General features: G+C 36.1%; 1 protein-coding gene across 1 annotated transcript; it reads left to right on the top strand.

Annotated features, from left to right (window-relative positions):
- Positions 1–406: 406 nt before the first annotated feature.
- On the top strand, positions 407–27,435 carry LOC131958168 (multidrug resistance-associated protein 1). The gene is made up of 31 exons (XM_059323079.1): positions 407–507; positions 1,461–1,640; positions 5,018–5,128; positions 5,743–5,871; positions 6,451–6,561; positions 7,204–7,265; positions 9,390–9,500; positions 10,341–10,613; positions 11,102–11,279; positions 12,232–12,418; positions 12,651–12,784; positions 13,150–13,287; positions 13,877–14,023; positions 14,435–14,519; positions 14,769–14,835; positions 14,963–15,089; positions 15,280–15,456; positions 15,821–15,988; positions 16,275–16,443; positions 16,955–17,018; positions 17,743–17,842; positions 18,171–18,411; positions 18,838–19,148; positions 19,691–19,890; positions 21,653–21,779; positions 22,128–22,229; positions 22,789–22,938; positions 24,625–24,783; positions 25,418–25,584; positions 26,757–26,951; positions 27,236–27,435. Exons 1-31 carry the CDS (start codon positions 475–477, stop codon positions 27,357–27,359), a joined length of 4,527 nt encoding a protein of 1,508 aa, XP_059179062.1. The 5' UTR covers positions 407–474; the 3' UTR covers positions 27,360–27,435.

Genomic DNA, 27,435 nt, shown 5'->3' with positions numbered 1-27,435 from the left:
ATTGATATATTTAGCCATTGATTTAGGTTTATTATCCATTTATCTATAATATTTGACACAAACATATCACAATATACTTCTTTTTACAGCATTGACAATGAGGTAACGTTTTCGTACATTAATAGCCGCGGGCGATTTTACGTACCCAAAACGATAGATTACCCTAACTAAAAAGCTATACTATACTAGATCTATACTATGCTAATGCAAATAATTTTTAAAAAATCTTCCTAGATCTAGACCTAGGTTCTAAATCGAGATTATAATGACTTAGAGATAAGTTAGAGATTTAATCATTGATGTCCAGTATGTAAAACACAATTGTAAAGCAGCTGTAAAAAAAATAATGGCATTTCTGAATTGTGGGGACCTTCAACTACACTTGTATTATGTGTAATAAAAGGTGTGCCTTTTAGTATTGAAGAAAGATTTAACCCGAGAAATTCATTATCTAGGCGTTAGTCAAAGTGAACCATGTCCGTGTTCTGCAAGGGAGAACTTGTGTGGGTGAGTTCAGTTTACGTTTGCTAAATTTGCCAGGAGGAGCCACATAAATGACGTCAACCTTAAAAAAAGCCGACTTCATCTCTAAAGATGTCACACCTCACCCTACAACCTCCCCCCCCCCCCCTTCTTAATTCTAGTATCGTAACAAATCGCTTTCTTTCGAAAACTTTTCTGTTTTCTGTCAATGTTAATTAAATAAAAAAGAAAACCTCTTAAAAACTCGAAATAAGGCTGAAATCAGTTTTTATTTCTTACATTACTTGTGTCGTTACACTTACAGAGTCTCCGATTCCCCCCCCCTTTTTTTTTCCCCACGAGTGTGACGTCATTTAAGGTTGACACTTAATGCCTCTTCTTTAGTTGGTGCTTTGCATGTCAAACTTGAAACCGTTTTACGGTGCACCATAATATAGGCTACATAATTGGTGTTTGTTATGATTATGTGGGGTACTTAATTATGTCTATATAGAGGCATAAAGTAGTATTTAAAGCTTGAATACTTGTGTTTAACGCCACTATTAGTTTGATGCTTTATGAAAATATTGTATAACATGAATATGAGTGGGCCCAAACTAAACTATTGTGCTGCATTGCTTATATACGATCCCTTAACCCTTCTAACATCATTTTAACACCCAGTGGCGTAGCGAGGTCGGGTGTCACCCGGTGCGGCACTAAATGGTGTCACCCCCCCCCCCCAGAGGCGTAGCGACCCTTCCCGGGGACAAACTTTCACATTTTCGATTTGCACCCCCCCCTTCAAACTTTCGATTTGCACCCCCCCCCCTCAAAATTTCGATTTGCACCCCCCCCCTCAAGTTTTTCTCTATATATTTTGCTATTTTTTGCCTTGGTGTCACCCCCCTAAATGGTGTCACCCGGTGCGATCCGCACCCCCACCCCCCCCCCTCGCTACGCCCCTGCTAACACCCAACCTAACTTTAACCATGTAGAATACGTCCTTAACCTGGACAGACAACTCTTGGCCTGAGCTGACGTCATGTTTCCACAACACCTTGCTGGAGATCGTCCCCATCTTCTTTTTCCTCGTCATGGTGCCATTTTACCTGTATCACCTGCTGGCGTCACCGCTCCGGAAACATCCGATTAGCTGTATCTTTCTGTCTAAAATTGTAGGTGATTGGTACATAGTTGTATGTTTATGTGTAAAATTGTGAGTGATTGGTACATAGTTGTATGGGGTCATCCATAAATGACGTCACGCTTTTTTTGACGATTTTTACCTCCCCCCCTCCCCTCCGTCACACGTCGTCACAAAAAACCAGACCCCCCCCCCCCTAAAATGACGTCACACCTCAACCTACAACCCCCCTCAAAATTGCAGTTGAATTTTTTAAAAACATCGATATTTTTCCAAAATCTTGTCTAAACTATTACAATTTATTAAAACAGTTATCTAAAACGCGAAATAACGTCTAAAATTCGTTTTCTAACATTGCTTTTTTATAATGCAAAAATGTGACGTCGCAACATCTGACCCCCCCCCCCCCCCCCCTCCCCCTCATCACACATCGTCACAAAATAACGGACCCCCCCTCCCCCCTACGAGTGTGACGTCATTTATGGATGACCCCTATGTTTATGTGTAAACTTGTAAGTACATAATTTTTTTATGTGCAAAATTGTGAGTACATAGTTGTATCATTATGTGCAAAAAGGTAAATACAAAGTTGTATCTTTATGTGTAAAAAGGTAATTACAAAGTTGTATGTTTGTGTGTAAAATTTTAAGTACATAGTTGTATCTTTATGTGTAAAAATTCTGTCGTGTGTAAAATTGCACTAAGTCATTTTTGCCTACGATTGTAAGTTATTTGTGTGTAAGATGGTTGTACCTATGTGCTTAAAGTTACTTGTAGGTCCCGACTGTGTAAAGTTGTAGGTCTGCTATGTCTTAACTGTGTAAACTTGTGAGTCCTGTGTGTGTAAATTTGTAAGTCATTAGTTGAATCTAATGTTTAAATTGCAAATCATCTGTGTTTTTCTGTGTACAATTATAAACCAGACATCATGATATTTGTCACAGACTGTATAATTATGTATCCTTATTATATTGTGTTTTGCATGAATGAAGAGTACCTGGCTAGCGGAAGGACTGTCTGAGCGATCGTCATGTGTTGTTTCATGCTTTTGGGTGAGATCGCTCATGTACGTAAGGGGAGAGAAAGTGGTGAATAAAAGTGAGAGCAAAAAGGTGAACGGGGGTTGTGTGCTAGAACTTGAACCTGGGGACTGGAACGAGGGCAGTGAATGTAAGATGTCTCCATGACTTGGAGTCGTGATTATTATTTGTACCTATATCAGTTGATCTTCAAATATGGATGTACCACGGATTTATCTGTACATAGTGTAAATAAAGTTGTCATTTCAAGTTGCCACTGTTGCTCGTGTTCCTGTATGAAACCCACAACAACAAAGAATACATGTTGTTACAATATTCATTAAAAAAAATAACTTATTATTTAAGGCATGTTTTCCATACTAACTTTCCCCTAACTTTCTCGAATATTCTTATATAACACTACGGGGGATGGCAACTCGGGATATATAGGCATGATTTTTAATCCATTTTAATTACTTAAACTTTTAAAAATAGAATAGAATCTCGTAGAAAAAAGAATTGCGGACCAAGTAAAGGCCAAACAATATGTGTATAATAGTGCGGAATATTATTAGTACTTTATAAAATCACATGCATTTTTTGATAAATCGGAAATAGCTTTAATTACTATTTCCGATCAACGGAAATAACTCAAAATTTGACAGAAGGCAGAGAATTAGATCTTTTACTTACATATGAAATTTCATTAATCTATCTGAAACAGTACACAAAAATTGAAAGTAGAATAAATTCCATTTCCGGTTACCGGAAATGGCTGAAAAGTTGATACAGAACTACGAAGTTGATATAATACTTATACATGAAATTTCATTAACCTAGTTGTAACGGTACTCATCGTGTTTACAGACACACATACACACACATACACACACAGACATACGGACAAGATTGCAAAATATATCTTTATCCGATTCAGGGAGGTGTAAAACGTCGAGATTTGCAAAAATCTCGCTTTTTTTTTGCACGATTACAATACTTTCTTTATACTTCGTATACGAGAAAGTAAAAACGAATTATCTAGGTTGGCTTTATTTCGCACAGAGTTTCTGGCATCTCTTGGGGTGGCACTGTTCCCCCCCCCCCCTCCACCGAAGTACATCCACCGCCCCGGATGAAATAAAAATAAATACATAATTTATATAGAAAAAATATATTTAACCAGTGTTTGGAACTGCCCCGGAATTTCTCCACACACTACCTAGCAAATGTCCAGTTTCTCCACACACTACCTAGCCAATGTCCAGTTTCTCCACACACTACCTAGCCAATGTCTAGTTTCTCCACACACTACCTAGCCAATGTCCAGTTTCTCCGCACACTACCTAGCCAATGTCCAGTTTCTCCACACACTACCTAGCCAATGTCTAGTTTCTCCACACACTACCTAGCCAATGTCCAGTTTCTCCGCACACTACCTAGCCAATGTCCAGTTTCTCCACACACTACCTAGCCAATGTCCAGTTTCTCCACACACTACCTAGCCAATGTCTAGTTTCTCCACACACTACCTAGCCAATGTCCAGTTTCTCCAGACACTACCTAGCCAATGTCCAGTTTCTCCACACACTACCTAGCCAATGTCTAGTTTCTCCACACACTACCTAGCCAATGTCCAGTTTCTCCAGACACTACCTAGCCAATGTCCAGTTTCTCCACACACTACCTAGCCAATGTCTAGTTTCTCCACACACTACCTAGCCAATGTCCAGTTTCTCCAGACACTACCTAGCCAATGTCCAGTTTCTCCACACACTACCTAGCCAATGTCCAGTTTCTCCACACACTACCTAGCCAATGTCCAGTTTCTCCACACACTACCTAGCCAATGTCCAGTTTCTCCACACACTACCTAGCCAATGTCCAGTTTCTCCAGACACTACCTAGCCAATGTCCAGTTTCTCCACACACTACCTAGCCAATGTCCAGTTTCTCCAAACACTACATTGCCAATGTCCAGTTTCTCCAGACACTACCTAGCCAATGTCCAGTTTCTCCACACACTACCTAGCCAATGTCCAGTTTCTCCGCACACTACCTAGCCAATGTCCAGTTTCTCCGCACACTACCTAGCCAATGTCTAGTTTCTCCACACACTACCTAGCCAATGTCTAGTTTCTCCACACACTACCTAGCCAATGTCTAGTTTTTCCACACACTACCTAGCCAATGTCTAGTTTCTCCAGACACTACCTAGCCAATGTCCAGTTTCTCCACACACTACCTAGCCAATGTCTAGTTTCTCCACACACTACCTAGCCAATGTCCAGTTTCTCCATACACTACCTAGCCAATGTCTAGTTTCTCCATAAATCACGGAATAATCTCTGACACAAGCGCCAGTCTTCTCTGACTTGCGGTTTCTCCACAGCTGTGCATCTTTATTCTGGGGATCGTGGACATGATCAGTCTGACCTCGCGAATGCACACCGGCCTCACGAACGAAACTGTCTTGGTGCAGGTGATGCGTCTCACCATCCTGGTAAACTTTTAAACTTTTTTTTTTACTTTTCAAGTTGCTCGCTTATTTTACCGCTCGCTTATTTATTTTTAAAATTACTAGCTATAAAAATGTTAGTATTAGTATCATCACAAATTTTAGACCGGAAAAATTGTTCGTGCTTTGTGAACGCAAAAATAAATAAATAAAATAAATTTTGCAAGTTGAAACATCTCGTCAAAACTACAGTGAGTGGGGTGCGAAGAAATACAATGTTATTTAAAAATTATTTTTGCAAGTTTTTCGCTCGAAATAGTGGTCTTAAAGGTACATAAATCATTACCGCTTTCAGAAGTATGTACTCGGTTTTGTCCCTTTACGAACCTAATTGTCCTCGACAAACGAAGGAATAGTGTGTTCAGCACTATGTCCAGCCGCCTTGACGTTCCGTAACGTTGAGTCAAGTACCCATATGAGCTGGGATTTGAACTCGAGAATTTCTGAATAACATTCGTCTCACGCACTACCACTTGACCACGTTTTCACTTTGCCTGTATGTGTTAGTTGTGCTTGAGTTATGCGTGTGTTTACACGAGTGTGTATTTATATTGAGTATTTGTGAGCATGTTTACTACACATCTGGTCCTGTATTTCAGGGGATCATCCTCTCTATAGTCACTCGTGAGCGAACACGCGGCGTTGTCAGGTCCATGCCGATGTTTTCCTTCTGGCTTTTGTCCAGTCTTTGTTTGACCATCAAGTTGTACCAAACCATCATGAAGGGGGTAAGTCAGTTCTTTCTATTTGTTGCCAACAGAAGTTACCAAATACGACACGCAGTGGTTCGAGCAGAGGCGTAGCGAGGGGAGGGGGCACATGTCCCCGGGCGCCGACCTTAGGGGGCGCCAAAATGGGTTGGAAAAATAAATCGAAAGGTTGACGGGGGGTGCAAATCGAAAGTTTGAGGGGGGTGCAAATCGAAAGTTTGTCCCCGGGCGCCGGGAAGGGTCGCAACGCCTCTGGGTTCGAGTATTTAATGTGTGATGCATGAAGCGTGTTAGTGGTCTTTCATGATTTTTAAAATATCGCTTTCTTTTAAATTGATTACTGTGCTTCATCACCATTGAGGCATCGATGTTTTTAACAATTTACAAAAAAAAAAATCTTTTTAAAACGCAAAATAGCGACTAAAATTCAGATTCTAGCATTACTTTATAAAATGCAAACCTAACCCTAACCTTTTAGATTCAAAGTCTACTGATTGTTTGATTCACGTGCCGGTGGGTCTTGCTAGAGCAAAACTAAAGAGCAACATCCGTCCGTTGATCAGATGCAAGGTGTAAACGTTCTCTTTGAATCCACAGGAGTTGGACTACAAGTTCTCCAAAATTGCCTTGATGTCCTTTCGCCTATCAGCCAAATTTTCCTTATTTTTGCTCTACTGCTTCTCAGACCCGCTAGATGGGAGATATCGGGTATGTAAACATGACCATTTTACAGTACATTCTCAAAGCCAATGAACATTTTACAGTACATTCTCCAACTCAAGGAACAATTTACAGTACTTACAGTACATTATCAAAGTCAATGAACATTTGATAGTAAATTCTCAAAGTCAATGAATATTTTCATACCAAGTTCTAATAGCCCCAACATTTTTGGCTGTTCATCTCTATCTCTCATGCTGTTTCATACACACTTACACATGTACTCACGCGCAAACGCAGTCATTTCATATTTAACCACTAGCGCTAGTAGGCCTACATTGTCATTTTGAATTGAATATCCGGAAACAAGCTCTAATCATTTGACCATTGACTTAAGGCCCATGAGGCAAATGAAGCAGAGTTAACCTGTTTCAGTTATGGAATGAAAGTCAATTTTTTTTAGATAACCAAAGAGTATGGTTTTCCTAAAATAGAGTGCGACATATTGAAGTAGAATGTAGAGGTTGCGAACTTTAACTTGTCACATTGTGGGTAACTTGAACTTGTTGTATAGTGGGTAGCTTGAACTTGTCATATTGTGGGTAACTTGAACTAGTCATGTTGTGGGTAACTTGATCTTGTCATATTGTGTGTACCCTGAACTTAAACTTGTCATCCTTTTACCTGTAGCTACAGAATCCCGAGCAGACAGCGGCGGCTGTATCGTGGCTGACATTTTACTGGATAGAGCCGTGAGTCTTTGTTGTCGGTATCGTGGCTAACATTTGACTGAGTCTTTGTGATGCTGTTGTCGGTATCGTGGCTAACATTTGACTGAGTCTTTGTGCTGCTGTTGTTGGTATCGTGGCTAACATTTGACTGAGTCTTTGTGCTGCTGTTGTCGGTATCGTGGCTAACATTTGACTGAGTCTTTGTGATGCTGTTGTCGGTATCGTGGCTAACATTTGACTGAGTCTTTGTGATGCTGTTGTTGGTATCGTGGCTAACATTTGACTGAGTCTTTGTGATGCTGTTGTCGGTATCGTGGCTAACATTTGACTGAGTCTTTGTGATGCTGTTGTCGGTATCGTGGCTAACATTTGACTGAGTCTTTGTGATGCTGTTGTTGGTATCGTGGCTAACATTTGACTGAGTCTTTGTGATGCTGTTGTCGGTATCGTGACTGAGTCTTTGTGATGCTGTTGTCGGTATCGTGGCTAACATTTGACTGAGTCTTTGTGCTGCTGTTGTCGGTATCGTGGCTAACATTTGACTGAGTCTTTGTGCTGCTGTTGTCGGTATCGTGGCTAACATTTGACTGAGTCTTTGTGATGCTGTTGTCGGTATCGTGGCTAACATTTGACTGAGTCTTTGTGATGCTGTTGTTGGTATCGTGGCTAACATTTGACTGAGTCTTTGTGATGCTGTTGTCGGTATCGTGACTGAGTCTTTGTGATGCTGTTGTTGGTATCGTGGCTAACATTTGACTGAGTCTTTGTGATGCTGTTGTCGGTATCGTGGCTAACATTTGACTGAGTCTTTGTGATGCTGTTGTCGGTATCGTGGCTAACATTTGACTGAATCTTTGTGATGCTGTTGTTGGTATCGTGGCTAACATTTGACTGAGTCTTTGTGATGCTGTTGTCGGTATCGTGGCTAACATTTGACTGAGTCTTTGTGATGCTGTTGTTGGTATCGTGGCTAACATTTGACTGAGTCTTTGTGATGCTGTTGTCGGTATCGTGGCTAACATTTGACTGAGTCTTTGTGATGCTGTTGTTGGTATCGTGGCTAACATTTGACTGAGTCTTTGTGATGCTGTTGTCGGTATCGTGGCTAACATTTGACTGAATCTTTGTGCTGCTGTTGTTGGTATCGTGACTGAGTCTTTGTGATGCTGTTGTCGGTATCGTGGCTAACATTTGACTGAGTGTTTGTGCTGATGTTGTCGTTATCGTGGCTAACATTTGACTGAATCTTTGTGATGATGTTGTCGGTATCACGTTAGTCAGATATTTGGTGTGGGCTGTTTTGTTTTTGTGTAGCAGGGTAACTTGTTGTGTTAAGTCTTATGAGTAGTTGTATTTTATGTAGATCTAACTAGGTAACTAATTATGTTGTCTCGTGTAGCTTTGTAAGTTCTGATGTCCACGTGAATAAGAGAAGACACCGAGTGTTTGACAATAATGGAGTGTAACTAACTTGTTCTGTTGTTGGTATCTCAGCTTTATAAGGGCTAGCAGACACCAAGTAATTGACAACAATGTAGTATAACTAACTTGTAGCAAAGCTAACTTGTTCTGTTGTTGGTACCTCAGCTTTATAAGGGCTAGCAGACACCAAGTAATTGACAACAATGTAGTATAACTAACTTGTAGCAAAGCTAACTTGTTCTGTTGTTGGTATCTCAGCTTTATAAAGGCTAGCAGACACCAAGTAATTGACAACAATGTAGTATAACTAACTTGTAGCAAAGCTAACTTGTTCTGTTGTTGGTATCTCAGCTTTATAAGGGCTAGCAGATACCAAGTAATTGACAACAATGTAGTATAACTAACTTGTAGCAAAGCTAACTTGTTCTGTTGTTGGTACCTCAGCTTTATAAGGGCTAGCAGATACCAAGTAATTGACAACAATGTAGTATAACTAACTTGTAGCAAAGCTAACTTGTTCTGTTGTTGGTACCTCAGCTTTATAAGGGCTAGCAGATACCAAGTAATTGACAACAATGTAGTATAACTAACTTGTAGCAAAGCTAACTTGTTCTGTTGTTGGTACCTCAGCTTTATAAGGGCTAGCAGATACCAAGTAATTGACAACAATGTAGTATAACTAACTTGTAGCAAAGCTAACTTGTTCTGTTGTTGGTACCTCAGCTTTATAAGGGCGAGCAGATACCAAGTGATTGACAACAATGACATGAAGGAGCTTCACCGTAAGGACACAATCCCCGTGGCCACGAGACGTTTGCTGAAAAATTTTGACAGGTAAACAGCGTCTTAGCGTTTGTAGAAGTCTAGGCCTATATAACAACATCCATCTACAGCTGAGTTGGTAAGGAGTGATGGAGAGGTAGATACAGTTCGCGAGCTCATATCCGTGCAGTGCTTCTAAGCCTAAATGCTATTAATAGCCACCATCTTAGAGTTGGGGGAAAAAAACAAAAAAACGGAAGGACATATAGTCATATAGGCCTACAACATATAGCATATAGGCTATAATCTGTCACATGGATCGTCTGGTCTGAAAAGGTATTTTTTTAATACTGATAACGTGATTTATTTATTTCAAATAAAGCGATGAAAAAAAAATTGCTGGCCTTATTTCATATTTAAGAAAGGCGGTGTGTGTATGTATGTGTGACAGAGAGGTGTTAATGCACAAAGGACGATTACTCTCGTAAGTGGTATTTAATGCAGGGAGATCACTCTCGTCGGTGTACAAATATAGCCTAACCTAAGTATATTAAAAAATATATTGTTGATAAAAAAACAGTACATTTGACGAATTTGTACTTTTAATTGGTTTGATTGCTACTAACATTAGTGAACTTGTTACATTTTGAAAACTGGATGAATTGACTGTCTTCATTAAGTATATTTTTTTCATAATTATTCTTAATTAATTGACAATTTATAGACTTGTATTTTAAGTATATATATAATATATATATATATATATATATATATATATATATATATATATATATATATATATATAAATATATATATAGGCCTATAATATAAAAAATCTATATTTTTTTATTTATTTAGTATTTTGTGTGTAAATACCATCAATAAGCCTACTTTTTGTTTTTACTTTTTAAGACAAATGTTGGGAACTGCTTTGTTGAGGAAACTTCGGCCAAGAAAAACAAGTGAAGAAAAGGATTTCCGTGAGGTTTTTGACAAAAGTTCACGTGACGATCGAAGAGCGACTGTAGATTCAATATGTGAGGCTAATGAACATAAAACCAAGCCCGCAAAACCAAAGAGTCTTTTCCGTGCCCTTCTTCTGACGTTCTGGTGGGATCTTCTCTTGTGCAACATTGGCATGCTGGTGTTTGTTGTTATGCAACTGTTGACACCGATTATTCTTGGGTGTGTGTGTGTGTGTGTGCATATTATTTTACTTTTTACACTTTAATCATAGGCCCAACACACAAACTGACCTAATCTAAACTTAATCCCCTGCCTAATAGAAAATGGATATCCTGTCTAAGCCTAACCAGTTGCATAGGTAGTGGGGTGATAGAAGAGCCATTACCCCTCTCTATGAACACCCAATTTCAGGTGTTTGATAGGTTTCTGTACAGCTAACTTTCCTATAAAAAAATGACCGAACTTTGACAGTATTCTTTTTTCAGATGTTTGATAGGTTTCTGTACAGCTAACTTTCCCATTAAAAAATAACAGAACTTTGAAAGTATTCTAATTTCAGATGTTTGATAGGTTTTTGGAAGGCTAACTTTCCCATTAAAAAATAACAGAAATTTGAAAGTATTCTAATTTCAGATGTTTGATAGGTTTTTGTAAGGCTAACTTTCCCATTAAAAAATAACAGAACTTTGACAGTATTCTATTTTCAGATGTTTGATAGACTTCTGTACAGATTTAAAGGAACCCAAGTGGCATGGTTTTATTTTGTTGATTTTGCTAATGGTGGTCAGAGTGCTAGGCTCAGTGTTTAATCTATCGGCACAGTTCCTAAGTAGTCGATTGGCCATTCGTGTTCGCAGCGCCACCATGGGCGCAATTTACCAGAAGGTAATTCTTATTTTTTTAAAAGTATTTTTATTTTGGTTGGACATGTACTTTATTTAAAATGTCCAGGGTCCATATTGTACTTCCAGCTGTTGCAGTTTGGGATTATCAATTTTGAACTTAAATAGATTTTAGCTGTTTTGAAACAGCAGCAGTGTTTTTTAGTGACAAAGGTGTAACATCCAAAATAAATAAAGCTTGTGCACTATATTTCAGTAGGGTAAATGGTGGTACTTAAAACACAAGAGGTATTTTATTTTAAAATAAAGATTATTACAACAATATGAACTTAACAGTTTGTTTTCATTTTTTTACTTTAAAGAAATACTTAGAACAATTAACCACCAAATAGTTTTTGTTGACTTTTTGTGAAGCCTTTAGTTAGAACCATAGTATGGTCTTGCTTTAAATTGCATGTAAACCTATTGGAAATTAACAAGTTTGGTATCCAGCCTCTAGACCATAGGCTGCTCCCCTTCCAAAAAACACAAGCAGAGGCATTAGAAGCCTGGTGAAAACACAATGGCCTAGCATCTGACAACAACAAGGGTGCCAGAAATGCTTGTATTTTCATCTAGTTAGGTCTATTTGGCTTAATAGAAACATTGAGCAGCAGTTTTTGTAAGAGAGGTACAACCAAAGAAAATAGTAAGATACAAATTGGCCAAGTTGTTTTCAAAACAGTACCTAATCAATATTTGTCATGTGTTTTTGGGGCACACCTTCATTATCTTTGAAATAAATAAGACTATAATATATATTTGATTTGCTTCTAATGCTATACATTTTTCAAAACTATTCAATTTTATTAAATAAATAAACTATTCCTCAACACATTTTTTTTCAAAACTATACATTTTATTTTACCACTATACATTTTTTTTTAAACAATACATTTTAAAAATTCAACAATGTTTTTAAAAAAAAAAGAGTCTATAAATATTTCTAAAAACAGAGCTTGATGCTTTCAATGGAATCCATGAAACAATTCAGCTTAGGAGACATTGTGGACATGATGTCCAGGGATACAGCGCGCCTGGAGATGTTTGTCAACAATGCCTACTGGCTCTGGGTGAGTGCTGCACTATTTCTGGGTGGAATCTTGATGGTGTACAACTATATCGGATTTGCCATGTTTGCAGGTTTGTTGGTGTTGTGTTTGATGCAAAGATTTAGTTATAAAATAGTCATTCAAGCTAATGACTTAACAAATTTATGATCATGCTATTTCATTAATATTTGTTTATGTATATTCAAATTAAATTTAAAATGGATAACTCATTAAAGCTTTAAATAATCTAGCTGTGCTGCATCTATTTCCTGCAAATTTTGTTTATGTATTATATTCCAGCCAATTCTCTTTGGAATTTTCAGGGCTGGCTGTCATTAGTAATATTCTAACAATCAGCGTATTGGTTACTCATAAAATGGTTCAGTTTCAACAGTGCATGATGAAGACAAAAGATAAGCGTCTCAAATTAATTAATGAGATAGTAAACACAATTAGGGTAATTAATAGTTTTTTTTACCTGATAGTGTTAACGTAAAATAAAAATTGTTCGTACAGAATCGTATTTACTTTAGGACAAAGTCACCAAACAGATATAAATATGACTTTAACCAACAAACAGATGGCAATTCGACCAAAACTTTAATTTGATAACCATATAACATAAAACAGTAATTTGACAAATGATAAGACCAATATAACAACTATAAAAAGAATGTAGCAGATATAACATGTATAAGCTTGCCAGTTTCTTAGAATTTCTATGCCACCATTCTGTTTTGCCAGTTTGGCATAAAAAAGCATAACCATTTAGCAGTGGATAACTAATTGTTAATTAAAATCTAAATTTGCAACAACTTTCAGACAATAAAACTGTTAGCATTGGAGCCTTTGTTTTTTTCTCGAGTGAATAGTATCAGGGAGAAGGAGGTGAAGATTTTAACAAAACACGCTCTGCTTGATTCCTTGGACACATTCTGTTATACAGCAGCCACATTTTGGGTAGGAAAGAAACATTCTTTTAATTTATAGTCCACACACCATGCAGTAAAGAAACATTCTTTTAATTTATAGTACACACATTGATACAGTAAACAAACATTCTTTTAATTTATAGTCCACACACCACGCAGTAAACAAACATTCTTTTAATTTATAGTCCACACACCATGCAGTAAACAAACATTCTTTTAATTTATAGTCCACACACCACGCAGTAAAGAAACATTCTTTTAATTTATAGTCCACACACCACGCAGTTAACAAACATTCTTTTAATTTATAATCTACACATTCATACAGTAAACAAACATTCTTTTAATTTATAATCTACACATTCATACAGTAAACAAACATTCTTTTAATTTATAATCTACACATTCATACAGTAAACAAACATTCTTTTAATTTTGGTCCACATCCTTGAAAGATATTACGAAGGCATGAGGTTTTTTTTTTTTTTGCTTTAGTGATGATTAGGATGGTGGTGTTTTTTGTGGGGGACAAAAATCCTCAAAAAACTATGATACATTAATCAATATAGAAAGCTTATATAACCACATAAAAGTTAAGGCAGAATTTATTTTCACAGATAACGTTTCTTACATTAGTAACATTTCTGGTGATAGAGGATAGTCATTACATCAGCACCAAGACAGCTTTTGTTACAGTCAATTACATCAACTTAATCAGGATAGCCATGACAAGCATTCCCCTCAACATCAAATATTTTATTAAGGTAAGTTTTATATCTGGTGCTTTGAGTTTAATAATTAGCAGTTAAGAAAACCAAAACCTGGTATTTAACATAATTGGTAGGTGGTAATGACAATATAAAAACCAGTTCTGAAGATCTAGTGGGAATTAGATTGGAAAAATGTAATAGCATTTGTGCCTACTGTCTACATAATGATTACAACACACAAGAGGTTATAATTACATGAATTAGTGCATGTGATGCATGTTTAGAAGTGTCACTAGATCTATATCATAACAAAAAGGCTCAAATAATGAACTAAAAATGAAAAACAAATGATTTTTAAAAATTATTATTTATTAATTTAATAGATTTAGATGTTTTTAGATTGCAGCCTAAAATATTTACATTCCTATCATTCACAATAAAAATTACAAATTTTTTCTATTCTAGATGTGGTCATCAGTCCATCGCATCAACACATTTTTACAATCTGATAACATAGAAATTAACAACTTAAATAAAATTGTGGATGGAGGTAAACTACAGACGTTTTTTCCAAATAATGGATGAAAGAGTTATTACTATTGTAGTTTTATCAGTTTAAAATTTGTGCAAGGATTTGTTATGTAGCATTGACCGACAGTATAATGTTATATTGTTCCTGTGTACATGTATTATTACTGTGGTAGTGATCATGGGTTTATTGTAGTGAATCATTTAGTAATTGCACTTTTTAGCTATTATTCTTCTTGATTTAACTCAAGACTCCAATAATTGTCCTCAGAATTAGACGTAAAAATAGAAGATGCAAGCTTTTCCTGGTCTGCTTCTGGAGAAGCTCTTCTAAAAAAGTAACAATAACACTGGTTTTTTTTTTTTTTTTTTTTGCTGCATTGGTCTATGTTTACTGTTATTACATGCAGATGAATTCAATTTTTGTCAGTATTTTATGATCATTTTTGCCAATTTTCTTTTCAGCATTACCTTAAAAATTCAACCAGGCACGCTTGTTGCAGTTATAGGTGAGGTGGGTTGCGGAAAGTCTTCACTGTTATCTGCAATCATGGGGGAGATGAACACTCTTGCTGGTACTGTAAATGTTAATGTAAGACATTTATTTCTTCCGTCACAAATGATCTTTTTTGACGTAATACCAAGTTTCCAAATATTTATGGACAATTTTTTCTTTCAGCAAAAATTATTGTGTGATGCTTTTATATTAAAGTCATTTTTTTATTTTTATATTTTATGGTTGTCAAAAAATAATTTCAGTCATCTTCAGCTTATATTTTCAGTCAAATATGGCATACGCCCCACAGCAAGCCTGGATCCAAAACACCACAATCAGGGAGAACATCACATTTGGTCGTGTTTTTGAATCAAAGAGTTACAACAATATATTAAAAGCATGTGCATTGATGGATGAAATAGATGCACTCAAGTCTAGAGATATGACTGATATCAGAGAGAAGGTTGGCAGAAGCTCTTTCACTATTGCTATTCGACTAATTAACTATTCCTTACACTTCCAGCTTGGTAGTCGATACCGAACTAAAATTCTAAAGTAATTAAGTACATTAAAACTAACATAGCTCTGATACACTTTTTTCTGTTTTTTTCTGGGGGGGGGGGGGGCATTTACATTACTGGCTTAAGGGAGCAGACAATAGTAAAGTATATTATTTATAAACATTTATATGTTTTTCAATTTTGTCTGGGGGGGTGGGGGGTGATAGACATTACATTTAAAAAACTCCAGTTAATGCAGTTTTAAATAAACTTTGGTTATTAAATACTTTTGTATTTAAAAATGTTTAGCCATCAATTTCTTTCAAGGGAGTGAACTTGTCAGGTGGACAGAAGCAGAGAATTTCTCTAGCAAGAGCTGTCTATAGCCAGGCTGACATCTACCTGTTTGATGATCCATTGGGTGCAGTGGACAGCCTTGTGGGACAACACATCTTCCAAAATGTTATCAGCAACACTGGACTTTTAAACAGGAAGGTTGATCAGTGGTTTATTTTTTCTGTAATGAAATGTTAAAAATGTATCTATCTAATACTGTTAATTTTATAACTTTTTAGGGATGAAGTATAATATCATAAATAAAACAACTATGGCAACTTATTCTCCAACATGTCATCAGCAAATTTGCACTATATAAAAATAAGATTTTTTAAAGTTCAAAATATATTTGCCTTCAGACCTATTTAAAATGTTCCTACTGTATCTAGATTAAAAAAAGTCTTTTAAAATTTATCAGTAACTGCATTACACTTCCACCCACCAGACCCGAATATTAGTGACCAATCAAATTCATTGGCTGACTAAAGTTGACACAGTAGTTTTAATGACTGATGGGCAAATTCAATTTACTGGCAGCTTTGAGGAACTTAAATCACAAAATGCTGAGTTTATAAGAGCTGCTAAACAGTTTTCATTTAGTTCTACCGTTGACAGTAAGTCATACTATTTTTGGCTGTGTTTGATATTAATTCCTCTGTTTTTTATCGTAATCGACATTGTACTGCTGTTTTTGGCTGTGTTTGATATTAAGTCCTCTGTTTTTTATCGTATTTGACATTGTACTGCTGTTTTTGGCTGTGTTTGTTTGGCTGTATTCAACAGTAAGTCTTACTGCTTTTTTTATATTTAGTAGCTTCAAAATCTGTTCAGTGCATAGTTAAAACTTTGACTCCAAGTCATAGAAGTAAATGTAGCCATAATAGTGTAATTCTTGAAAAATATTTAATTAATATAATAAAGATAGACATATTGTAACAATTTAGTATTTTTCCAATGTAGTATCAGAAAAATTAGCTTTTTGTTGTATGGATAATATTCACAAGTTTTATAGCCATTATTCTTATTTAAGTTTTGTAATAATGTAAAGGTAGATGCTAAACAGTGGCAAAATTACTTAAGTCCCTGATTTATTCACATATACATACTTTTTTTTTTAACATTCAGTTATCCCACTTAAAAAAGGCAGCACATTGGTTCAAAAACAAAGAGATTCTATTTCCACAGATAGGTGAGTTTGTATGCGGGATTTACTATTAATACTTTCATTATATAGCTTTTATCAAACATTCTTTTAGTATGCAGGTATTTAAAAAAGTGCTTAGTGTATTTGTGACTGACATATGTATTCACTCTCATTCTTAATGTGCTCACTGGGTAAAAGTTTGTTAAATGTAAGCATTATCCGGTTCATGTTAAAAGAGCTCTAAATAATTCCAAATACCAAGCAATATTTGGGTTTTAAATAAAGTGCAACACAACCTTGTAAATGATAATAAGAGAATTTTAAATGTTACAATTGAAAAAAGGAAAAATTAAAACCATAGGCCCTAAAACTATAACATTATAACTAGTCAATCACTTGAACAAAAGGAGACTTTCTCAATGTGTTAACTTATAACAATAAGTTTGAATCAAAATGACCCAATTTTGAATTTGATTTTCCTTGTTTTAATGAAACATGTAAAGTTTCCATTTTTCATTTTAAAAATGCTATCTGTTAGGAAACAGCTTAGATATTCATCAGAATTTTATATAAGTACTGATGAAATTATTCCACACTGTATACATGAAGTTAAGATTCAAGTAAGCTACAGTTAATTAAAAAAACTGTTACCTTGAATTACATGGCAGAGCTGGTAAGGCAAGATTTAAAGAGTTAACATTTGGTTTCAGAACCAATCACATTTTTATATATCTTTTATCTAAAATATTTTTTGATGATCTCCAACTAGAATGAGTTACAGTGTGTTTGAACTTACTTTTGATGCTTTAAAAAGAATGAGAGAGAATTGGCCAGCAAAATCGACCAAACAAAAAACATACAAGCCAGAGGTTAGCTTAACGTTGTACAAATAGATATATATTATATAGATCAATTACTGGTGTTATTACCGAGGTTAGTTTGATGTGGGCTAAAAATAGATTCATAGATCTAGAGGGAGGCCACTCTGTCAGACACGGTTGTTTTTTAAAATGATAAAATTTATGGATGGGTAGTAGTCATAACATTTCAGGTGGTTATTAAATAATATAATTTACATTTATTAATGTCGATTAAGTAGTTTTTTTAATTCCATTTGATTTTCTTTGGCATATATTAGACTATAGTAATAGATAAAAGCGATTTTAAAAAACAATTATTTTTCTATCATCCATTTAGAAGAAGAGGTGGGAAGTTTATTTGGAATTGGCTAAGGCAGCTGGTGCACCTAGTGTGTCAATGGCTGCATTTTTTGTCTTGGGCTTCCACATAACTTACAACTTGGCCTACCTGCAGCTGGCAATGTGGTCAGGTGACCATCAACTGGCCAACTTATCAGAGTTGCCAGTTGGGAGTGAAGGAAGAACTAATTTAAACCAGCTATATGTGCAATCTTATGTCATATGGGGCTTTATGCAATGTGAGAAATTTTTTTTCAATTAACATAAATTAAGTATTAGTAAAAAAATAGATACATTTTCTTAGAATATTTTTGCCTCTTTAAATTAACACCTCCTTTAGATTATTGCATGATTTTGAATTAAGATAACACTCATTCGGTGAATAATATTTTAGTTTTTACTTTGTAACAAATCATCATCTCAACATCTTTTCCCAATTGTGCCCAAGACACATGGGGCAGATGAAGTAGAGTTAATCTTACAGCCTCAAACTTGAAACAATCAAGGTCGCAGTAATAAGCTCTACCATTTGACCCCACACATTTAATAGTTCACATTTTAATTCTTACATTTAACAAACATTCACTAGTTGTAATATGTTTAATTTTGACTTAGTCACAAGTATTCACTCATGAATATTTTAACATTTACTTTATTATTGGCAGCAATATTCTGTGTGATCTACTCTGGGCTCTTGCAGTATGCTCATGTGACTGCATCCCGTAAGATCCACACCAAGCTCTTAGATGCAGTTTTAAAAGCACCAATGAGCACATTTTCGGAAAACCCTGTGGAACAGCTGTTGAACCTTTTTGGTCAGGATTTAAACATTGTAGACTGTGAACTGTTTTTAAACCTGGAGGTTTTCATCGAACATACCATGTTTACCCTTGGGATTTTGGTAGTCACCAGCTACACATCACCAGTCTTTCTCACTGCTTTAATTACCTCCATATTCCTTTTTTTATGTATTCAGGTAAATCATTTTTTTAATTTCATGACTATTTTTTTAAACGGAAAAATAAAAAAATAGTGTTATAAATACAGCTTGTCTTTGACTAAGGTATTGAAGTCTAGGAAATTTCCTCCCCTCCCCCTAAAACAATTACCCCTAAATCAATTTTTCACTTGTCATTACCACTCAGATTAATTACTCCCCTGTTACTCCCCTGGGGTAATTACTCCCTTTAAAATACATATTATTCATGTAGGTATCCAGCTCCCTATCATTATCTCTATACTGTACCCTATCTCCAACCCTATCAACATCTCTATTCTTATCCCTAACCATAACTTATCCTTAACCTTTATCTATAACATGTAGTAATTGATCTGGGGTAATGAAGTGGGGGGGGGGGAGTGTTAATGTCCTGCTCCCAATGTCTTGATAGAGTTTTTTATATGTGTAATTTACTATATATACAGTATAAATACCATTTAAAAAAAATTATCTGTAAATACTTAAACATTTGAACTTTCTGAGAGCCTTCTCATTGTGTAACTTTTCCAAACGACCAGCATCTGTATGTTGAGACCATTTGTCAGTTGCGAAGTCTGGCATCAAGAAACTTTTCTCAGATCTGCGCCCACATAAGTGAGACACTGTCTGGCCTGACTGTCATCAGGGCCAGCAAGCAGCAGGTCAGGTTTATTCAGGACTTCAACAAGAAGGTTGACGTCTTTCAGAAGCCCATGATGACCATGTTTGCATGCAGCAAGTTAGTTCTAACTTCTAAATGAATTGATCTTATCTTTATCACATACTATATTTCAAAATTAAATGATTTAAAAATAGAATACTTAGATATTTATATTTGTATCTATATATATATATCTGTATATATCTGTATATATATATATATATATATATATATATATATATATATATATATATATAGGCCTATATATATATATATATATATATATATATATATATATATATATATATATATATATATATATATATATATATATATATATATATATATCCTAATATATAAAAGACCCCGTGCGCACCTCTATATATATATATATATATATATATCCTAATATATAAAAGACCCCGTGCGCACCTCTCTCTCTCTCTGTCTGTCTGTCCGCAAAATATTTTCGCCGGACATCACATCAGAAACTGCAGCGATATATGGAGAACTTTATATGGACTTTTGTTGAAAATAATATGTTAGATGTTTTAAATGTATAACCACAATTTTATTTAAAGAAGAAAAATAAAAAATAATGGCGTATTCGAATGTAGAAAAACAATTTTATTTATGCAACCGGAAAAGTGTTTAAACTTGGGACAAGAACGCATTTAACAATGACGTCGCTTATTGTTTACACTAAAAAAAGAGCACGAAACTGATGACGTCATCTTCCGAGTTTAGAATAAAAATAAATGAACTATTTCATTCAAATATGATTTAGAGCTATGTACGCTATAAAATGTATACAATACGATTTTCTCGGCCCAAACTTAAAAAAATTATTTTATCTATTTGGATTCTAGATTCAGATTTAGACTCTATCTGCTGTAGAATCTATTCCAAAAATAAATTTCTATAATAAACTTTTTCAGGACTTAAATATTTTATAGAAATCTTTGTTTGTTTAGCAATGAAACTGGCTAATTTTGGGTAAAAAAAAATAATTTGCAAAAATAGGCATATTCGCGTAAGTTATTTTTTTAAAACACTTCTTTTATTCTCCATATTTTAAAGGTACCTAATTAGCTGAGATGATAGTGTACTTGATACCACACAGGTGGTGCCGGATCGAGACACACCAAGTCAACCCTAATTTTTTTTTTATATGTGAATCTTCCTATTTTAGACTATAAAGAAAGGAACTACTTTGGAAATCTTTGTTTATCTATGCAATTTGCTAATCTCTATAATATATGAAGCAAAGTTGTCGGGTGCCCGACATCAGGCACTTCCCGGCGCCACAGGCGCTTCAAATTTGACAGGATCTTGCCTTGGGGCGACAGAACACGGGGGCCGGTGCCGGTTGGCCTAAGGGTCCACGATGAGGGGGTCAAAACTGACCTCGACTGACCAGCGCCTTATATGAGCTATAAATCGAAAAAAAAATTGTCCACGTAGGAACCTCTTCATAACTCCTGAGGTCGTAGACCGACCCTCGGGCGAATTAATTAAACATTCAAATTCTCAATGTTTTTGAAAGCCCAAGCGAAGCTGGGCAGCATGCGTAGTTTATATATATAGGCCTATATATATATATATATATATATATATATATATATATATATATATATATATATATATATATATATATATATATATATAGGCCTATATATATATTATATATATACACACACTATGGTGCTGGTGCATTGTTTAATGTTCAAAATATGTATTATTTCATGAACACTGCTGTACGTTTTTTCACTATGTATTATTTCGTTATAATGTACCATACTCATACATTTTTTCACTAAGTTCAACTATTTTTGCCAAGGTGGCTGCAAGCAAGGATGGAATTAATATCATATTTATTGATCATTTCTGTGGCTGTGATGGCTATCTTAGACAGGGATGTAGCCAGCCCTAATCTCATCAGCTTAGCCATTACATTTATCATAATGGTATGACAATAAAGTGTTTAACTTGCCATAAATTATTCCTAAATTCAAGGAGCTTAAGCCTGCTCGTTAAACTAAATTTGGTTACTGTTTATATTTGAATGTTATGTAATGTGTGATACTATAGCCTGCTGTATCAGTAATTCAGAATTGACAAAACATTATCATATCTATAAGTAAAAGCTGCTCAATGACAGATTATCACATAGAGTCAAATTACATAACCAAAGAATATGAGATTATGTAAATTACTTAAAAAACTAATTAGTGGAAAAAAAACCTAGTTTCTTCTTTAGTTTCTTATTTAGTGCTGCCTAATGCAATGAACTGTTACATTGGTTTCCCAACCAGATTTCAAATGAACTGACATTGATGGCAAGAATGCTATGTGAACTTGAGACAAATATTGTGTCAGCTGAGAGAATTCAAGAATATTCTAAGATAGTTCAAGAGGTATGTAAGTCTTGTTGGAACTGGCAAACGCTTGCTACTAAACTTCACTTCACAGTTTCTGGCTTACAATGTGGATGCCTAGCACTACATACATGTAAGACCTAAAAGGAAAGTATTACAGTAACAAAAATAAATGATGTATCAAATAATTTTTGCTTGCTGGGTGGGCTAATTACTACATTTCTCACATCACTTTGATTCTCATACTAACCAAATGATACACATTTCTTCAATAGACTGCCAGCCTCACTCTGATTCTCAAACTTCCACTGAGCAATGATGCACATTTCTTCACTGTTTTAGATCTTCTCACTTTATATATTCAAGAGACTGAACATTAGTGTTAAACATATTTTCCCATTTAGCTTGGAACATGAAAGTTAACATTAATTTAATGCCAGGTTTCATTTTTCTTACCCATCTTAACAAACTTGCAGTTTGTAGGTGACATTTTCTTTATCAGTCTTAACATCCATGTGTTTTGTAAGTTTTATGAACATTCTTAACATAGATGTATTTTATTGAAAATATTATGAACCAATCCTAAAACATTCTGTAGGGTCCCTGGACTGTAAAGGACGATTCAACTTTTGTGGATGTATGGCCACACAGTGGGATGATAGAATTTAATAACTATTGTGAAAAATACAGAAAAGGTTGTGGGATTGCTCTCCAGAACATCAATGTTGTTATACAGCCTGGTGAGAAGGTTAGCTGCACTTTCTTTCAATATGTGGAGAAACAAGGTCGATTTTTTAAATTAGTAGAAGTGACGCTCCATTTTGAACCTGACAGTCAATGGGCAAGGGAAGTAGAGTTCACCTGTTTCTGTTAATTTTTTTCATATGAAGGAATAGTTTGGTTAGCACTTTACTCAGTCACCTTTACTTTCCCTAACACGAGTCAGTTACCCTTCAGCACTGGGGGGGGGGGGGGGGGGGGGGACTCAAGGATGTTCTACTTACTTGAAAGATTCGAATGCGAGACTTTCTGGTTAGCTGTCATATGGTCTACCATTAAACAACTCTGTCCATTGGACAAAGGTTATAGAAGTACCCAAAAAGAAAAGCAGGCTGAAATCAGAGTAAATAGGCTTTACATGGCACATACTATGTTGATATAATATATTTAATTATGCTGGGGAAGTCTCCATTATTATAGTTAAGAGTAAAAGAATATTATCACAAAATTTTGATGGTAATCAATTATCCATCTATACAATTTTGCAAAGTTATTTTTGCACCTTAATACAAGTTTTAAAATAGTACAATTTTCTTGTGGAAACATCAAGTCCCCTCTCAGTGAGTCATGTTTGTCCCCCCTCAGTGAGTCATGTTTGTCCCCCCTCAGTGAGTCATGTTTGTCCCCTCTCAGTGAGTCATGTTTGTCCCCTCTCAGTGAGTCATGTTTGTCCCAACTTCAAGTCCCCTCTCAGTGAGTCATGTTTGTCCCCTCTCAGTGAGTCATGTTTGTCCCAACTTCAAGTCCCCTCTCAGTGAGTCATGTTTGTCCCAACTTCAAGTCCCCTCTCAGTGAGTCATGTTTGTCCCAACATCAAGTCCCCCCTCAGTGAGTCATGTTTGTCCCAGTTTCAAGTCCCCTCTCAGTGAGTCATGTTTGTCCCAACTTCGTCCCCTCTCAGTGAGTCATGTTTGTCCCAACTTCAAGTCCCCTATCAGTGAGTCATGTTTGTCCCAACTTCAAGTCCCCTCTCAGTGAGTCATGTTTGTCCCAACTTCGAGTCCCTTCTCAGTGAGTCATGTTAGTCCCAACATCAAGTCCCCACTCAGTGAGTCATGTTTGTCCCCTCTCAGTGAGTCATGTTTGTCCCAACTTCAATCCCCTCTCAGTGAGTCATGTTTGTCCCCTCTCAGTGAGTCATGTTTGTCCCAACATCAAGTCCCCTCTCAGTGAGTCGTGTTTGTCCCCTCTCAGTGAGTCATGTTTGTCCCAACTTCAAGTCCCCACTCAGTGAGTCATGTTTGTCCCAACTTCAAGTCCCCACTCAGTGAGTCATGTTTGTCCCCACTCAGTGAGTCATGTTTGTCCCAACTTCAAGTCCCCTCTCAGTGAGTCATGTTTGTCCCAACTTCGTCCCCTCTCAGTGAGTCATGTTTGTCCCAACTTCAAGTCCCCTCTCAGTGAGTCATGTTTGTCCCCTCTCAGTGAGTCATGTTTGTCCCAACATCAAGTCCCCACTCAGTGAGTCATGTTTGTCCCCTCTCAGTGAGTCATGTTTGTCCCAACTTCAAGTCCCCTCTCAGTGAGTCATGTTTGTCCCCTCTCAGTGAGTCATGTTTGTCCCGTCTCAGTGAGTCATGTTTGTCCCAGTTTCAAATCCCCTCTCAGTGAGTCGTGTTTGTCCCCTCTCAATGAGTCGTGTTTGTCCCCTCAGGTTGGCATAGTTGGGAGGACTGGGGCAGGTAAATCTGCCATGGTGCTTGCCTTGTTTCGGCTCACTGAGGGATCCACTGGTCAAGTCAAAATTGATGGAGTGGACATCAAGAATGTTGGCCTACACACACTCAGGAACAGATTGAATATTTTAACTCAGGTATAACATGCATTTCATTACCCCCAACCTATCAATTACCCTGTCAATTACCCCCTGTAAATGAATATTTTAATTCAGGTACAACATACATTACCCCACCCATTAATTACTCTCTGTATATTATCTGACCTCACAAGCTACAGTAAGACATTACCCTCTGTTGATTATAAATGGACCCTCCACTTAATGCTAACAATACCCGTAGCCTATACCTATATGTAAAGTACGAGTTATGGATAGATTTGGAAAATGTGCTAGAAGAAATAAGCTTATTCTGCAGTTAGTTGGTTTCCTTGTTTGGTATTCTATAGATTGTATAGCAAAAGTAAAAAGAAATGTGATCTGTTTTGAGTTATCTACCATTTCACCTTTCTTTATTTACTGGTAAATTGTAGCTAATTAAATGTATTCTTGAGAAGGGGGTTATTACTAATTTGGGGTGATTGATAGGGGAATTCATCTGGAGAGGGGGGGGGGAAGGGGCATTGACTTGAGACACTATTTTTACAACCTAAGATTTATTATCATTACATTTACTTTTTTGTGCTGAGCTAAAGTTTTTTTGGGTTATTTTTTTTTCTATTTTAATCAAGAACACATTCTAAATGTTTCAATTTTATAAACATCAATGCAGGATCCAGTACTTTTTGCTGGAAGCTTACGCATGAACCTTGACCCATACAATGAAAAAACAGATGGTGACCTTTGGTACAGCTTAGAACTCGCCAACCTGAAAGATTTTGTCAGCAAGCTACCCCATGAGCTGGATTATCTAGTCGAGGAAGGTGGTGAGAATCTCAGGTGAGTGCAGGTTGGTGGAAATTTTTTTATCAGCAAGCTACCCCATGAGCTGGATTATCTAGTCGAGGAGGGTGGTGAGAATCTCAGGTGAGTGCAGGTTGGTGGAAAATTTTTATCAGCAAGCTACCTCATGAGCTGGATTATCTAGTCGAGGAGGGTGGTGAGAATCTCAGGTGAGTGCAGGTTGGTGGAAAATTTTTATCAGCAAGCTACCCCATGAGCTGGATTATCTAGTCGAGGAACGTGGTGAGAATCTCAGGTGAGTGCAGGTTGGCGGAAAGATTTTGTCAGCAAGCTACCTCATGAGCTGGATTATCTAGTCGAGAATCTCAGGTGAGTGCAGGTTGGCTGAAAGATTGTGTCAGTAAGTTACCTCATGAGCTGGATGATCTAGTTGAGGAAGGTGGTGAGAATCTCAGGTGAGTGCAGGTTGGCTGAAAGATTGTGTCAGTAAGTTACCTCATGAGCTGGATTATCTAGTGGAGGAAGGTGGTGAGAATCTCAGGTGAGTGCAGGTTGGTGGAAAAATTGTGTCAGTAAGCTACCTCATGAGCTGGGTTATCTAGTCGAGGAAGGTGGTGAGAATCTCAGGTGAGTGCAGGTTGGCTGAAAGATTCTGTCAGTAAGTAACCTCATGAGCTGGATGATCTAGTTGAGGAAGGTGGTGAGAATCTCAGGTGAGTGCAGGTTGGCTGAAAGATTCTGTCAGTAAGTAACCTCATGAGCTGGATGATCTAGTCGAGGAAGGTGGTGAGAATCTCAGGTGAGTGCAGGTTGGCTGAAAGATTGTGTCAGTAAGCTACCTCATGAGCTGGATTATCTAGTCGAGAAAGGTGGTGAGAATCTCAGGTGAGTGCAGGCTCAAGCACACATTCACTCCCCTTGACTTAGTCAGAGATTTATTTCCACCAAAATTCTAACAAGGCAGCTAACTGATTTATAAAATAAAAATATATAAAATTATACTGCAATAGATTTTTTTTTACTATTCATGATCATTTTTAATATAAGTTATAAAAAAAAGAAACAAAAACTTAGTAAGAAGTTAAAATATTTAAACCTCATTGTTTCTTTAACCAGTCATTTTTAACCAATTTTAGGCTAATTTAAAAAGTTTTAATTAAACAGAGGATTCAATTATTGAAAAAAAAACAACTTATTAATTTCCTCAGCATGGGACAGAGACAACTGGTGTGTTTGGCCAGAGCTCTCCTCAGAAAAAGGAAGATTTTAATTTTTGATGAAGCCACATCAGCAGCAGACATAGGGACCTACAACCTTGTACAAAAAACCATAGAAACAGCCTTTAGCGATTGTACTGTTATCACAGTAGCTCACAGAATCCACACAGTTTTAAATTATGATAAGTATGTCATTCATCTCATTTTTTACTTATGTAGTTTGTCTTTCACTCTTCTTAAGTAAAATCCTTAAAATTAATTATAATTATGATGCATAAAATTAATTTTTTTCTGTGTAGTAATAACCTTAAATCATATTTATATACAGTTTTATTAGTTGAATATTAATAAGCTTCCTTCAAGATTTGGTTTAAAATATGGGTATGTAGAAATATATTTTAAATACCAGACAATAATATTATTCTTGATTTAAACTAAAACAAAGTTAATAGAAATGTTTGTCTCCGCAGGGTGATAGTTATGGAGCGAGGAAGAGTGGTTGAATTTGATTCACCGAAAACTCTTTTAAAAAACACCAACTCTAAATTTTATTCCATCACACATGAAGGAGCGAAACAACAGCAGCAAATGTAATTAGAAAAATGAGGAAAATACCTCCCCTCTAGAATTATATATGTTACATGATCTAATATAAAAATATATGTCTTAT

Source organism: Physella acuta, unplaced genomic scaffold (genome assembly GCF_028476545.2).
Source record: "Physella acuta isolate Inbredline_101_S28 unplaced genomic scaffold, ASM2847654v3 ptg000008l, whole genome shotgun sequence".
NCBI classification, from domain to species: Eukaryota; Metazoa; Mollusca; class Gastropoda; family Physidae; genus Physella; species Physella acuta.
The sequence above is the reverse complement of the archived record's forward strand: the minus strand, read 5'-3'. Positions and strand labels throughout refer to the sequence as shown.

Excerpts from the sequence above, each read along its gene's own strand:
- LOC131958168 (XM_059323079.1), top strand. The coding sequence starts at position 475 with ATGTCCGTGTTCTGCAAGGGAGAACTTGTGTGG. Across the intron at positions 17,019-17,742 it reads GATTCTATTTCCACAGATAG|AATGAGTTACAGTGTGTTTG; the intron begins GTGAGTTTGTAT and ends ATCTCCAACTAG. Across the intron at positions 25,585-26,756 it reads GAAGGTGGTGAGAATCTCAG|CATGGGACAGAGACAACTGG; the intron begins GTGAGTGCAGGT and ends TAATTTCCTCAG.